At 37.1% G+C, this 16848-nt stretch overlaps 3 protein-coding genes across 5 annotated transcripts; 1 reads left to right on the forward strand and 2 right to left on the reverse strand.

Moving 5' to 3' along the window:
* Window positions 1–2742: 2742 nt before the first annotated feature.
* Window positions 2743–4246, forward strand: HCA2 (Dof-type zinc finger DNA-binding family protein). The gene is made up of 2 exons (XM_023663378.2): window positions 2743–2926; window positions 3038–4246. The coding sequence occupies exons 1-2, from the start codon at window positions 2876–2878 to the stop codon at window positions 3974–3976; spliced, it is 990 nt and encodes a 329-aa protein (XP_023519146.2). The 5' UTR covers window positions 2743–2875; the 3' UTR covers window positions 3977–4246.
* Window positions 4247–6070: 1824 nt separating this feature from the next.
* LOC111782743 (serine/threonine-protein kinase ATM) lies at window positions 6071–10263 on the reverse strand. Of its 3 annotated transcripts, none has more exons than XM_023663538.2 (2): window positions 10048–10263; window positions 6071–9641 (listed from the first exon to the last, which is right to left on the reverse strand). In XM_023663538.2, exon 2 carries the CDS (start codon window positions 9586–9588, stop codon window positions 6262–6264), a length of 3327 nt encoding a protein of 1108 aa, XP_023519306.2. In that variant the 5' UTR covers window positions 9589–9641; window positions 10048–10263; the 3' UTR covers window positions 6071–6261. The 3 variants fall into 3 exon arrangements, with proteins under 3 accessions (XP_023519306.2, XP_023519308.2, XP_023519307.2); XM_023663540.2 differs by having other exon boundaries at window positions 10039–10263; XM_023663539.2 differs by lacking the exon at window positions 10048–10263 and adding an exon at window positions 9880–10032.
* Window positions 10264–11885: 1622 nt separating this feature from the next.
* Window positions 11886–14309, reverse strand: LOC147786361 (iron-sulfur cluster assembly protein 1-like). Its single transcript, XM_087120577.1, has 3 exons — window positions 13928–14309; window positions 12925–12979; window positions 11886–12365 (listed from the first exon to the last, which is right to left on the reverse strand). Exons 1-3 carry the CDS (start codon window positions 14223–14225, stop codon window positions 12206–12208), a joined length of 513 nt encoding a protein of 170 aa, XP_086976703.1. The 5' UTR covers window positions 14226–14309; the 3' UTR covers window positions 11886–12205.
* Window positions 14310–16848: the final 2539 nt, after the last annotated feature.

Genomic DNA, 16848 nt, shown 5'->3' on the forward strand with positions numbered 1-16848 from the left:
GGCTTGGGGGTTACAAATGGTATTAGAGTCAGACACCGAACAGTGTGCAGTGAGAACACTGGACCCTCAAGAGGGGTCAATTGTGAGATCTCACATCGGTTGGGAGAGGAGAACGAAGCATGAGCGTGAAAATCTCTACATAATAGACACATCTTAAAATGGTGAAACTGACGACGATATGTAATAGGATAAAACAGATCATATCTGCTAGCAATGGACTTAGACACGTATCAACGATGGAGTTTAAGGTTAAAAAAGTCAATTTTAGGGTTAAATAAAAACTTTTGGACGGTTATATGACGAAAGAAGTATGGTTGAAAAAAGAGTAACATAATTGATTAGATATAAGAATATAGTATTAAATTAATGGTTCTTTTTACCGCTTTAAAGAACATTATATCACATGGCAACTAGGAGAATTTAGACGTATGACTTCCCAAATAAAGTAGCTGACGCCTTTAATCATGAATTATACTTATGTTGGCAGAATCATATGAATTATAAATAACAAAAATCTTTGATGTATAAAAAGTACATCTCATCTATATTAAAGTTTTCATAATTAAATTAAAGTAAGATCGATAGATAAAAAAATTAAAATGAAATATAAAAGGACAAAATATTTTTATAGTATAAAATATTAAAATTTTTAAATAAAATATTTATAATTTTCTTGTATAAGATTTATTTAAATACAAAAATGAATGTAATAGTTAAAAATGAATATAATTAATTATATATAATATACGGGGAACAATAGGTATATGGGTGAAAAATAAAGGAACGTTGACTGCAGCCATAACGAGGTGGCAAAGTTTGACCAGAATCACATAAAAAGTGGGGACCACATTTACAAATCACGCCTGTTCATGATGGGATCTACACCGTTCGATCATCATCCTTTAGTCCCTTTCTTCTTCAAATTATAAAGTCTTTTAGATTATCAAATTTAATGATTTAATTAAGAATTACGGTGTGGACCAAAAGTTTCGGCTTTATAATTACCGCCGGCACCGGCGACGGAGGGAAAACTTTGAGATTATTATTATTATTATTATTATTCTAAAAAAGGATTAAAAAAAAATTAAATTTCCCCTCTCACACAAATTAAAAAAGAACCAGAAAATACAACATTTTGCAAATAAAAAGAAAATAGAAAAAAACCAACTTTTGAATGCGTCGATTATTTATTGGCCTTTAGGAATTTTTTAATTTTTTAATTTTTTTTTTTACCTTTGGGGTATTTTTTAAAATAAAAATAAAAATCGAGGGAGTTTTTTAAATTTGAGAAGTAAAAGGGCACGAAAATTGAAAAGAAAGAAAGGGTGGAGGTTAAAAATGCAAATTAAAGTTCATAAATAAAGAGAAGATCAAAGATGCCAGCATCTTGGAGGTCGCTTGAAACTCAAGATTTTGATTTTTTTAAAAAATAAAAAATCTTATTTTATTTACATTTGACAGAAAAAAAAAAAAAAAAAAAGTGATTTTGAATCATGATGTGCCACTCCCAACTATGATATATAATATTATCTCAATATTAATTTTATATATAAAAAAAATTAAGTTGAAATTTATGCTTTTTATTATTATTTATTATGATTCTTCCCCCTCTTAAAAATATTTGAATTTTTTTTTTGTACAATTTTAAAAATAAAAATTAAAACTATTTATTTATTTTAAACTTGTTTATTTTTCAAATATTACATTATAATTATAAATATGTGAACGATCACTCGAAAGGTTCGAACAAAAGAGAAATAAAATAAAAAATAAAAAAAGAGTTTTATCCACCTCTTTGTCTCGTATGAATCTTATAAAATAAATACATCTTTTAACGAACGCAAAGATATTCCCAACAAAAATAAAATATTTAATCGTTAAATTTCTCATACTAAATCGGTATTGAATATGGAAGCAAATACTTAAACTACCTAATTTAACGGTTAAAACATAATGTTTGAATCTCTAACTCCCATATTGAACTAAAAACAGGAGGTTCGATAGAATGAACATATATGATCCCGAAAAAACACAAGAATATTAACTACTTCTTTTATCGAGATTAGATGTTTGAATCTCCAACTTCCTTATGGAACTAGAAACACAAATTTCAATAGAGTGAACGTATATGATCCCGAAAAAACTCGAGAGAGAGAAAGAGAGAGGGAACCAACGTGGGGTGTGCAGACTCGACTTTTGTATTTTGTTTGACAGTGACATCTCGTCTTTCTGTTAAATTTCTGTAGCACCAAATGTTGTAAGTAAATGTGTTCCTGAAGCCATTATGTTCTAACATGTTCTTCATTTTCCCTTAACAACAAGACTTATCCATATTATCAGTTGCTGCTCTGTTCTAAAGAACAGACATATAAAACAAAAAGAAGAAGAACCCAGAAGAACATGAGATTGGTAGGCACGTGACATCCGTTGTGTGCAAGAATCTATCCTTTGCTTGTAGGAGGGGGAGGCCGGGAGGGTCCTACCCATTTTTGGGTCCCCAACTCCAAGATGCTTTCTTTAACGACGACCCAAAAATTCTCACTACCATCCCCTTCAATTACACATCAGCACCATCTCATCCAATCATATCTCTCCATTCTGCCACCTTGGATTTCTTGATTTGCTTTACCCTTCCTTGTGGGGTACCACCACCCTACACACAGTCTTGGGATGGGACCCACTTTGACATCATCTCTGCTAACGCACTCCCTCCCTTCCATCTCTTCAAATATACCCTTTTTTTCTTCCTTCTTATTCACATCCCCTTCTTATAAACAGAGGAACTGAAACAGAGGAACAATGGAGTGACTGTGAAGTGAAGTTTTTGTTTGGCTGTTGGAAACATCTTTTTCTTTCTGCTCTGTTCTTCATTCATATGGGTTTAACTTCTCTACAAGTCTGCATGGACTCCTCTGATTGGCTGCAGGTAAGAACATCAACCAATTCCCATGATTATCAGAACAGAGCAGAAAACAGAACAGAACAGAGCAAATGTCTCTGTTTTTTGTGACTTTTTTTTTTTTTTCTTTGGTTTCAGGGCACCATTAACGAGGAGTCTGGCATGGATTCTTCGTCGCTATCAGGGGACATGCTGTCATGTTCAAGGCCGCTGACAGAGAGGAGGCTTAGACCACCACATGATCAAGCACTGAAATGCCCAAGATGTGACTCAACGCACACCAAATTTTGCTACTACAACAATTACAGCCTCACCCAGCCGCGTTACTTTTGCAAGACATGTCGTAGGTACTGGACCAAAGGCGGCACTCTTCGTAACATCCCTGTCGGTGGTGGCTGTCGAAAGAACAAGAAAGTTGCCACTACTAAGAAATCCAATGACCCACAACACCAACAGCCACAAAATCAACAACCCATCTCCCAAAATCACCACCAAGGCTCTTCTTCTTCTTCTGCCCATCACATTCACAACCCCACTGATCTCCATCTCTCATTTCCCGACCAAGTACAATTCCCTCATTTCAACCATCTCATTGGAACAACCCCAAGTTTCATGGACGCCAAATACACCATTGGAATGCTTGAAAGTCACCACCAACATCACACTACTCGACCCATTGATTTCATGGACACCAAAATGGACGCCATTGTTGGGAATGCTCATTACCCTACAAACCCTGATCACTTAGCCATGGTTGGTGGGCTAGCTGGAGATCACATCACCGCCGCCGGGCATACTCTGTCGCCGAGTTTCCATGGCCTTTGCTCCCCTTATGGGCTGTCACTCGATGGGAACACCATTGGACAAGGACTGATGATTCCTTATGATCAGCATGAACCAAATGAGGAGCCAAATGCAATGGATGTGAAACCAAATACAAAGCTTCTGGCTTTGGAATGGCAAGATCAGGGATGTTCAGACAAAGTTGAATCGTATGGATACATAAATGGAATTGGGTCGTCTTGGAATGGGATGATGAATGGATATGGACCATCGACAACGAACCCATTGGTGTAAAATTTGATAGGGAAATGGTACACAATCCAAACGAAATCAACGACTATTTGCCTTGGTTACTATAAGGAGTGTCCAAATGTGGGTATCATAATTAGTGCCTTTTTCTTGCTATCAGTTCCTTCAAAATGCGTCTGATTTTTGCTTTGGCCTTGGGATAGTGTCGCAAATCCAAGGCTCTCTCTTAGGATTTTCTTGTAATATTGAGGAACCTTATCTAAGGAGTGCTTTTGTGGTATAAACAAAAACAACCAAGTGTGATTTGGTGCCTAATTATTATTGTTATTTAAGTGCTAATTTTATTTAATTTGTTATGTCTAATAATTAATTAAGCTCGGTAAAACTCGAGCATCGAAGTTAATGTGAACTTAGCTTAACTCATATAAAACCGGCACTCTCCAATCTTCTAATGGTTATGCTATTAAACTCTACCTAAAAAAGAAAAAACATGCAACAAATATTCCTCCATTGTATTGGAAGCCTCATGCATGACTTTTGGCTGTAAAATTGGAGACATTTGTATGTAAGAATATAAGAATAAATTAAGAAAAAAAGACTTTTAAAAAATTAGTACAATATTATGTTTTTGAAGAATATAAGAATAAATGAAGGGGAAAAACGTTTTAATTTTTAAATTTACTATTACTTTTTCTTTCTATATTTCTAGAATAAGAAAAAAAAAAAAAAACTTAGTCTTTTATTATTATTATTCTTATTATTTTTTTGTCTATAATTATTTTTTTAGTTCATTAAATATTAAAATAAGAGATGAAACCATCTATATTGGATAGAATAATTAATATTTTATCCGCTCAATGGCAAAACCATGATCTCTTTTGTCACAAAAAAGAGTCAAATAAGTTTATAACTTGTCTTTTAGCATAACTTTGATCGGCACCGAACTTGCGATTGGGTGACACTCATTTCTCAGCAACAAGTGAGTTAAGCCTATTCGTTCTCGTGTTGCCTACGGCCAAGCCACATATGCTCGAGCCTCTAGCCCCGGTTCAAGAAGAAAGTTTTAGAAAACGGGGATAGAGAGATTTTGAAAGAGAGTTTTGAAAGGATGATTTGAGAAATTGAAATAGGTGTTATATGAGAATCTAAGTAAAAGGCAACAACGACGACTTACTGCATATAACTATCGGGTAGAAGGATAGAGTGATCTATAAAAATTTTCGATTTGAGGAGACGGGAATCATGGAAATTATTGTTGAGTTATACTCAATTTGGTAAATATATATATATATATATATATATAAATCTATTAAACATAAACTAAACCATTTATTAACCAATTTTAAATTTTAAAATCTATTAAATACAAATTTGAAAGGAAGTATTTAAAAGGAAAACGGAAGATAGAGAAGGACTCTCCCCAACATGAAAGGCAATGGGGTATGCGACTCGACAGGGCAATGTGTGTGATCCACTGTTCATATCGTCGTCACCGGTGACGTTCAATCTGGAAGCTTTCGATTGTATAAAGTGTACAGATAGCAAGTTTTGGTTTGTAGATTCCTTCTGTTTGCTTTCATTCGTGAGCCTGAAGTCTGTTCATTCTATCATCGCATTATTATTACTCCCTTCTAGGACCTTTGTCTGCAACCTGTTTGTAGAAATGCTCATGTGAAATTCCTGCCCCGTGTTTCACGCCCATTTCTATTGAAAAATCCAAAATGGCTTCCACCTTATTCGTACTCAATTCATTCGAAAGTTTAACTATATTGTTATATCAATCTTTCATAAAACTAGAAGCGGGGACGAAAATTGAGACTTGAAATAGTATGATAATGCCATGAAACGAAGTTCAGGTACCATTGAACCTTACAGAAAATGGTTAAAACATAGCTTCAAGTTGTCCATACTTACCATGCGAGTCAAATGGCCATTGATTTAACACAACCAACTTTACCATTCAAAGGGGCCTATAGAGATTATTAGCCAATTGCTTGCAATGACCATCTTGGATTTCTTGAACCGAGGAATTTGATCCTCGGAGAGCATACGCTAAGCGTGTGCGCAAGCTTAAGGAGGTCGCTGCGAGAATCATGTCATGAAATACAAAGGCTCCACATTGCTTACACGATGATCCTGTAACCAAAGAGAAGGGGGGAAAGTACTAATAAAAACGAGAAGCTCCGCGAATCGCATAGGTTAACATCTGTGTGTCCTCCAGAATACATAAACTACACCTACAATACATCAACAAGACTAACGAGGGGCTGGCTGGCTTGATATAACCTGATCCAACACCATCCATCCATCCATCCACAATGGTTCCATTATTACGTTGAGGAAGGGCCCGCCATGGAACTCACCTTCTTGAGGAGGCCTTCAATATCGCTCTCCAATTTGGCTCTCATGTCTGGGGAGAGATTGTCTCCTGACTTCTCCAACATTGACGTCATCATCTGAAGATTCTTCCTTATAAACTCTATAGGCGGTGTCTCACCTGCTTGATTTCCTAATTCACCTGATTTTGATGGGTTCAGAGTGCCCTCAGAAGCTGGATACGCCAGTGCCGTGCAAGCCCGGTCTGAGTCCGATGTCTTGGGGGGAACCGAGAGATGATAGAGCTGATATTTTAAAAGAGTTGGGCCAAAAATGTTGTTCTTCTTTAAACTCCGAACTGCTTCCATGGCGTCGGCGCTTCGGAGGAAAACTATCTCAACAGTGGAATCCTTGAACTGAATCTCTGATTCCTTCAATGATCCAAACTGGCTAAACGTACTAATAACTTGCTCCCGGGGAGGTAAGGGAGCTTCTGAAGAGAAAGTTAAAAGAAGAAGAGATCCTAAGCCTCCACCATCAGTTTCGACTCTGTTATAAATATATGATCTGCTGTCAGAAGGATTTGGATGGTTCAAACTAGCTTCACCTTTTCTCCTCCTCCTCCTCCTCTTAGGTTTAGTCAATTGGGAATCTTTTCCCTGACTAATGTCAATACCCATTCGATTTAAATCAGGTATATCTGAGGATAAGATAGCCTTCTCCTTCCTCTTTCGCTTTTTGCCCCCAGTCTTGCTCTGATCTTGGCCAATTGTCTGATAATTCACTGACTGGTTAGGCGCTCCTGCAAAATCCACTTTATTTTGCTCTACAATTACATCAAGTGGTTGTGGAGCTGTGACCTGTAGATCAATGAAAAACGAACCAGGTTTATTGCTGTTATTCACATCCATGAATTCAGTAGACACCTTTGAATGCTCCTCCTTAGTAGCTCCAAGTTTCCTTCTCTTCTTTGGCTCAGACTTTTGTTGGGAGATGACATGGCTCACAGCCTGCCGATTATCCACCAACACGCCAGATACGGTACCGCTTCCATTTAAATCTGGTATCTCCATTGTTGGTTTACTCTGGGGATGTGATTCATTGTTCTTTCGCTTCCTCCGCTTCGATATACCATTGGGTGAGAGAGGTTCGAGCTCTGGTGAATCTATGTTAATGTTCACATCTGACAAGGCAGAAAGGGATTTAGTCTTCAATTTCCCCAAGTTATCTCCATCTTTTTTTGACTTAACATTGGAAGTCAGAGGGCTTTTTTTCTGTGCATCTCCTACAGGACATATTTCAGGTTGTCCAGTCAAACCCACATCACCAGAGATTAGTTCGGATCTCATTGCCTGACCTTTTCTTTTCTTGATCCCAGATTTAGGCGTCGAGGAAGGATGCTTAACCGCCGACACCTTTCCCCCAAGAAAAAATAAATCGGCTGCCATTGCCTCATTTTGGCCACCATTGACAGATTCATCATGAAACATCAAAATTCTAAACCTGGAGAAGAACTGCGCAACCGCATCAAAGTTGCTGATTTCGTTTGGATAAAGACAATCTACAGCAGTAAAATGAAGCTCAGAGAGAAACTCAGCTGGTGATGCACTCATCAACTCTTGATTATCAGCGACATCGCTCCCACTGGTGATATTCCGATACCACTTCTTCCAGAACTTGCCACTGCATTTAGATTGCAATGGGGTTTCATTCTGGCCCTCGACTGCATATTCATCCGCATCTTCGCCAGAAATTTTAAGAGCTCTAATATCATCTGTTTCAGCTGGCATACCTTTCTGCCCCCAGTTTATATATGGAAAAGATAAATACTTGCTCTTCTTCCGCTCTCGTGTCTCAGACCTCTTTTCCGATGTTCCTTTGCTCTCATCATCGAAGTTTTCTACACCAGAATCCTTAATTTCATCTGTTAATGGATTGATCACCTCTCCCTTGATTGAGGAATCCATTTCACTAGATTCAAAATCTTCAATCTTTTCATGTCCTTTTCTCTTTGCAGATTTTGGTTCTATTCCTCCATTAGAAATTGCCATTCTTCTGGAGCTCCTTTTCCTAGCTTCCATGCTTCCATCTAGAACCTTGTTAGGATCTTCATTCTTCCCTTCCATCTTTTCGCACAGAACATCTGATCCTATGGATGGTGTCTCTAATGGCGAGTTCTGTGTGCCCCCTTCTACCTGTTCTTCATCTGCAACTGTAACACCAACTTTGCTTTTTCTCACTGATTTGCCCACCTCATTGTCTTCATCATCATGAGTTTCCCTGAGTTGATGCAAAGGTAACTGCTGGTGCCCTATTGAGCTTTGAAAAGCTGCTAATTGATTGTATAGGATACTCAACTCAAACGCTCCACATAGGGAAACAGTCTCTGCAAGACCCTTAACACGTGCTAGGAATGTTTCGGGTTCATACTGAGCAATAGAATATTTAGCAAGTAGACTAGACTTGCGCCCACGCAAGGAAGCTGCATCCTTTGATTCACCATTACCTTCTAAAGGGTAATTTCGTTCTGAAATACACGAACACGACATCTCCAACTTCACACACCTACCAAACTCATCCACGGCTTTCTCTACGGCTCCGAGGAAGCTTCGAGACTTGGATTTCCCAGACATTTGCTCAAAGTTATCAGCGAAGGGTATCAACTGAGATGGAGAGCACCATGTCATGTGGCTGCTTCCAAAATAGCCAACTAATAGACTATCATCCCGGCTACTTATGTCACTCTCTGCTGCATCCGAAGGATATATCTTCCCAGGCCACCATGTCTGACTTTTCGTCTTGACCCATATCACATCACCAACCGAAAATTTGTTCTCTTGACCATTTTCAATAACCTGTTTTGCATCTCCAGCTTCTTTCGACATTTCTTCCATTCCTATCGACTTGGAAGGTTCTGGTTCTTCCTGCTGAACGTTCGAGAAGTCCATTGCAAGTGGCATACCATCTCCGGGGACTTCCAAGTTCTCACCTGTAGACACACCACCTAATTCCACAGTGTTGCCTTCTTTCTGGTCATTCTCAGCCTCACCACCATTACCATCGTCTGCTTCAGCATCACCTGCTGCAACCACACCAGCATCCAAAATTTCTCTCTCAGAACCATCTATTCTCTTCTCATCTTCCTCATTCCTCAATTCGACATTGCTAATCTCAGCCTCGTTACTGCAATCACTAACCACTACGCCATTTTCAGCTACCAGAATCTCCGCCGTTAATCCCGCACTCAAATCAGCCAATCCAGAAAACCCCGAAATATCCTCGCTAGTTTCAATCGCAGGACTTTGAACTTTTAGGGTTTCTGGGGTTTTGGGGTCTTCCATTCCTACTCTAACCACGTCTTCCCCAAATCATCAAAACCACACCATCAACGAAGCTGACGAAGTGAAAACATTAAGGGGGAAAAGAAAACCATAAGCATTACAACACTGATTACAAAAAAACGATCAAACAAACCTATTCTCCAATAAACAATACCTCAAAAACAATCAAACAACAAACTCCAGCAGCAAAAACACAGAGTGGGAAACAAAAGAGCAAAACAGAAAGAGAGAATCCAAGACGAATAACAAAATAGCCGATTTGAAAACGCAATTTACAGAGATCAAACTCACCCGAGTAGAAACCTAAAGGAGAGAGATTACGGGATTATCACAGCGAGGCCTTCAAAGTGAGTGAGTGAGAGAGAGAGAGAGAGAGAGAGAGAATATTTGCATGATAATTGTGAAAGCGGGAAGACAAAGAAAGGGAAATCGTGAAGAAAGAAAGCATACAAATCTTACTTGCAGGCGCTGAAAAGCTTGGGAAAAGGCCGAGGATTCCACAATTACGGTGACAGAGAAAGGCTTATGAACAAGTAATTAGTTTTAATCTAATCTAATTTCATTCAATTTAAAGCCACTACTCAATTCTCTTCGCCTCCACCGCGCCGACTACAAATCCATCCCAACAAGACTCGCCTTCTTCATCCTTCAATTCTTTTTTTCCCCCAAATAATAATACTAATAAAGCTTTTTTTTTTTCTTATGAATATATATATATATATATATATTTTTTTGAATAAAGGTCTAATTATGGATCCATACAAACTGACCTATGACAACTCGATCCTAGAAATCGATCAACTCAAGTATATCTAAGTAGAAAACGACGCTGTCAAGTCACGTGTTAATTAAGTAACGCTTGAAACGGATAACGTCATTTCCGAGATATTATTAAAATATTATCAATTATTTTTTTAATTAATATTCTTTCATTAATTAACTTGTAATTGACATTTATCTAAAATGAGTCGAATAAACCAAACCACACTAGGTTAGATAAGCAGGCCGTAAGGGGAAAAAAAGGAAAGAGAATTAAGAGGGCATTGTTTATTCATGGCAGTTGATGTTGAGACATCAATTTTAATGAAAATATCATAATTTATTATCAACAATTATTCATAAGTTCTTGTTATATGGAGTGAAGTGATTTGTCATGGACATGGTTCCAACTTTAGTTATGATGGATCGAATCTGCAGGCACAGTCGTATATGTTTCCTTTGATCATTTGATTGTTCATCATGGTAAGCTGCAATAAACCGAACAAATTAGTTTTGTATAGATTATTTGATAGAAGTTTTGAAGTTGGAAGAACATATTACCAAATCAGCATCTTTAGCTGCGGCAGACAACTTGGAGCTGACCTGCCTTAGATCTATACGTGGACTACCACGCTCAGTTGTTTAAGTTAGGAGCGTTGTTTAAGTTAGGAGCGCGACCCTCGTTTTTTTGACTGTTAGTATTGTACTGTGTTCTCCAATGAGCTCCGTATGGTATTGATGGACAGATTCCCTTGGAGTAAAGGAGAGGAAATGCTAGAACATCTTACGCCGACTCATCACACCAACTTCTGAAGTCAAGTTCGATTACCCCCCAAGGCCTCTGCATCGAATGTTTGTTTGATGAACACAAAGTTGTTCGCCAAAATGCTCATTAGGCGTTCTATTCTATTCTATCCAAACCAAGAAAGGTACAAAGTTCTAAAAGTCTCGCACTGACATAATATACGTACTTTCAAGACGAAGAGGCAAAACTTGTTGTTCGATGGCAGGGAGCTGCCACGCATAGAGAACCTCCAAACGTTTCACCAATAACTCCCCAACCTCTGCTATATAATTTGCATCCTCGTTTAACTTGTCGGTAAAGCTGCTTTGCTACCGAGATCAGAAGCATAACTTCGAAACAATTGTAAGAGACAGAATGCCCTGCCTGCCCCTAACTATATTATAAATCCATTTTCAAAAAGTACGGAATGTCAGTGATGATCATACATTAGAAGCTCTGTTAGCGAACCAGGCTTCAAAAACTAATAGCCAATCAGCCATATGATCATAATGATCATAATCAGTCCCTCCAAGCACTGTAACATCCAACATGTTTATATGGCTACACTCGCACACAAAGATACACAATGTAGAACATAATTGTTAATAAAAACAGAACAGTCAACACCTATTTCCTATTTCAAATGCCTTGCTGCGAGCATAAAAAAAGAACCTACAAAAAAAAGTTGAAAAATCATCCCAAACAGACTATAAATCTAATTAACAAAACATTACTTACAGGGTTTTATATAACATATACCAAAGTCGGCTTTATAAAGATAGAAATGAAAACAGCAATCTAAATCAGTAAGCTGTTAATGTACATACAATCAGTGAAATAGGCACGGCAACATCATTGGACTTTCAAACGTGGGATTGAAGAACCAAGAATCCAACTGTCCAACACTTTCACCCACTTCACCCAGAAAGGGGAAATCGGTGAAACACAACTTAAAGTAAAATATGGTGATAATTATGATTGACATCCTATATAAAAAACTGGAAAGAGAACTCGCACCTTGGACAGGAGATTTTGACTATAACAGTTTTTACATCATTTACAATCATTAGATAGCTAAGCATTTGAAGCTTTTTCCACTGGAGGAGAGTCAGCCCCATCCACCAATTTAGCACGCTTCGCTTCATAATCTTTAACAGCAGCCTTGATAGCATCTTCAGCAAGCATGCTGCAGTGCAACTTAACAGGCGGTAGGGAGAGATGCTTTGCGATTTCCCTGCAGAATTGGTATACACCCACGTTATTTCACAAGTTAAAACCTCAAAGCCAAAAGGGCTTGTTAGCAATAATGCAATCATCGAATTGGATACTCAAAATTCAAGAATATCCAAGAGGAGAATTGTGCACTGAAAGAATGAGAGGGAGGAAAACCAAGTTGATACGATTATTTTTTCATCATTAACAACTTTTTCAAAGGGTCTTCAGGGCATTTAAACTGCAAGCTTGTTCTAGTTCGTGATCCTAAACCTGCTAACTTATGACATGACTGCCTGCTTTAACATGCAAGTAAGAATATATGGGATCCTTCACCAAAGCTAAATGCCAACTGAAATACACGTCATTCAGTGCACAAGAAAACTAGAGTTGTTACATGATAGTTGTTCAATCAATAGAAACAAAAATTCAAATTTAGATGGCGTAAGCTGTAGATAGACATCAAATTTTAAGATGGTGAGTAGTGGACGTTCGCAAATAACCCAAATCAAATGAATAATGTATGGAAAACGTGTTGAACAAGAATGAGATGAAAAGGTTCAAAATGAATGTTAACTTACGAATTTTTAATGGTTAAGGCTTCTTCCATTTGCCTCCCTTTCACCATTTCTGTAGCTGAAAGTTCAAAATCCACATATCAATGAAGGTTTATCTACACATATGACCTAATCAGGACAAAAGATTCACGATTCACCTCCAATTCAAAAAGAAAAGGGCCTAACACCTCAAAACTCATTTAGGAGGACGTAGATACAATTTACTGAACTCCATAAAAGCACTTAAAACTTGTAAAGAACAAATACACAAGCAGAATGCAGAGAGAGATAAACCACTCTATCACATATGTAATAAAATAATAATAATAATAAATAAATAAATAAATAATCAAAACCTTATTTACTCCAAGTGAAGGCTCACAAAGAGACCAAGATTTTAATTTTGCATATTCCGAACAGTAAAGAAAGAGAGAGTGGCACTCCCACCGGCCTTGGGAGAACAAGGCCATGAAGATTGACAGGATTTCCAAATTAGATGATCATGACAGGATTTCCAAAGGCCATGGAGATTGACAAACAACGGGAATCCATATGGTGACGTTTCTCATGAAAACTTCAATAGTATTTTTGTCCCATTCAAAGAAACTCAGCACCCATTTATACAAAAACCAGGCTACACAGATTCTCAAGCCGGTCACTAATAAGATTTCTAAATCGTGAAACTCGAATGGAATAACGCATGGTAACTGTAAGCAATTTATCCCAACGGTTCCAATTGAAGCCCACATATCAAGTCCGCAACAACGATATAAAAGAAAGGTACGACGTTTAAAAGCCAGCCCCTTTATCCTTGAGAATAGTACAGCGATAAAATATCACAAATACCTAAAGAGAAAATAAAACAAATCCAGCATAACAACGACGATTCAAAAAACTCAAGAAATACATTAACACAAAATCCTGGACAAACAAAAAAAAATGACGCGTTCTCGAAGGATTAAAATATCAGAATTGCGCTCAACATCTCCCAGGAACAAAAATCAAGGATAAAAAGAAGAAAACGAACCCAACGACGAGGAAGCAATCGCAGAACCGCAGCCGAACGTCTTGAAGCAAGCATCAACAACCTTACCAGTCTTCTCATCAACCTTGATCTGAAGCTTCATAACATCGCCACAGGCAGGCGCACCGACGAGGCCAGTGCCGACCGTCGGATCGTTCTTATCAAACGATCCAACATTTCGAGGGTTGTTGTAGTGATCAATAACCCTCTCATGATAGAAACGCGGTACGACTTGAACCGCCGGTGCCGCCATATTCCCCGACGCCATCCCTAGAAGCCTCTTCGAACCGAACCTCAACATATTCACCGCTTTCGTTCTCCCCTGGAGTTCCGTAGTCTGATTCTTTATTGCTTTTTCTTATCTGCAGCGATTACATAGAACAATCAGAAATTTGGCTTTATATACCCTCTTCCGATAATGGCGGTGATCTGTTATCCCTTAAACACGTGGACGGTCGAGATGAATTGGAATTTCATCCTCCTTTCGCGATATCTTCGAATCTTTTCTCACGTGATGGAGGTTAAAATATCTTGGGCTTAATTAAGTGGGCCTAACTATGAAATCTTTTACATATGGGCCTTAATGGGCCGAGTTCAATTAACCACTTATCCAATCAAAAACATAAAACCCTAAAATATTTCATATTTAACCCTAATGCAAAATTATGTTTCACTTTTACCCCTTATTTGTTGGTATTCATAATGTACACAATAACGCTTGTATCGTTGTTGGGACATTTGGAGAATAAAATTTATGCAAGGGTATTTATGCAAATAGCTTAAAATTGAGGACTTCAATGCAATTTTCTTTTTTTCATGCAAAACAAAATGGAAAGATATGAGTGGCAGGGTCCCACAAATTGTGCATGATTGGGTAAAAGACCAAGCTCATAAAATCATTGTCTATTGAAAATAAAGTTAAATTCTTCTATTTATTAAAGAAAAAAAAAAAAAAAGACTCATTTTTTCATCATGAGAAGTGGGGCAAGAGTTTGAAGTACGAGAGTGTCTTAGCGTGTTTTTATTGTACGTTTTGACCCATTACGTATCGCCGTCAGCCTCATAATTTTAAAACGTGTTCACTAGGGAGAGATTCTCACACCCTTAAGAAATGTTTCATTCACTTCTTCAACTGACGTGGGATCTCACATATTCTTTCTCTCGTTTTGCAAACTGTTATCAAGAAAAAAAGATACTACCTAGCTCCACGACACGACAATGCTCGGCAATGACATTGAAAATGAAAGGGTCGCCAAATTACAATCAATCTTTGTCATTGGATGAGTTGGGGGCACTACACAATAATGGCAATGTAATAGCATTTGTGAATGGAAGACCATACATCTTTAACAAATTAAAGCTCCCTTGTAAATGAAAAGCAAAGAAAAATCATTAGCTCAAGCTTGGAAGACTCCTCTTTTCTCCTCATTGATTTGATAGCACCCTTCACCTTTATGCATTATTAAAGACCATATCCCCTAACATCCACTACCCATTTCTTTCTTCGTGTTCGTGTTCGTGTTCGAATAAGACTAGTTTCGACGATTTAATTGATAAAGACCAATTGATGTGAAAATTATATCGAGAATTCGAGCTTTTCTAGACGTTCTTACTTTTAAAATGGAATAAACTAAAAACAAATAAATAATTTGTTGAGAATCAAATTGATTGTCGGGATGGAATCAACTAAAGGAGGACAGGTCATCCGTCAAAATGTTTTCCATTCTAAAGTTTTTGGATGTATTTTGGACTTCTATTTTTCTATCACAATTTTTCGGGTCAAAAAGTAAGTTGGTCAGTAATGATTTCAAATAAATAAAATCAATGTCGATATTAATTAATGATGTCATAAAGTGGCTTGATACCGTCAGTAACTACAGTATAGCATGCTTCTGTTCTTGCAACCAGATTGACGTTTTGAGTAGCTAAGAAGGTCACAGAAAAATTATATCTCAAAGTCAATATTGCTAATTCTTGAACTTCTCCGAGTAGTTCAGTAATCTTAATCGTTTTTTTCGATTATCGGTATTGACCTAATTACGTGATCTTTTATACATATTTATATAATTGGGATATACGTGGATACTGGTAGTTGATTTTTTTCTTCTTCTTCTTTCTTTAAAAAGTTAATTTACACCGTAAATTAAGAACGAGTTCAAACAAAACGTGACTTGCAAATCAATGAACACAAAAGGCCAAGATGAACATAAATCACATCACACATCATTGGCCTTCGCATCGAAACACTCGTTTAGGCTTTTGCTTTTGGCATTGCATCAATATATGGCAATAAAATTAAAATTCCATTAAAATGAAATAATACGGTTGTCTCAACTTTTGTACCAATGAATTATTGGCTATTATTTACTCAAATTTTCTTTCGTTTCAAATATTCACGTAATCGATGCACGTAAATTTGACAATAGTATAGTAATTAATATGTTACTTTTCCAGAAAAAAAATCAAATTAAAAAAAAAAAATTAAAAAGTTTACTTTTTTTAGCATTTAAAAATAATTCTTATTGACCAAAACTATAGTCGCTCTCGTTTGAAAATTACATTAAGTTTGTGATCTCACACCGACCGTCCATAACTCGATGTTATCGTATACACGTAAGTTGACCATCAAAAAGAATCTAAATTATTTTAAAAATTAGGGGTTTTTTTGCAAATGGGTTCCATGCATGTAAACCTAACCATTGACCTAAACTTTGCGTCATTATCTCTATTTTAACAATATTCTCCATCTTCCCTATGTCCTCTTTCCTCTCCATACTTAGGGTATAATTAAAGAGGTACCTTTTGTCCATTGCTTGTTGCCCCCTCTTGTTTTCTTTATTTGCAAGGCCTAATATTAGGAAAATAAAAATTAAAAATTTAGAAATTATATGAAAATCGCGATACCCGAGTGAGTAAATGAAGAG

The sequence above is a fragment of the Cucurbita pepo genome, chromosome 20, assembly GCF_057944985.1.
Source record: "Cucurbita pepo subsp. pepo isolate OVF chromosome 20, ASM5794498v1, whole genome shotgun sequence".
NCBI lineage: Eukaryota > Viridiplantae > Streptophyta > Magnoliopsida > Cucurbitales > Cucurbitaceae > Cucurbita > Cucurbita pepo.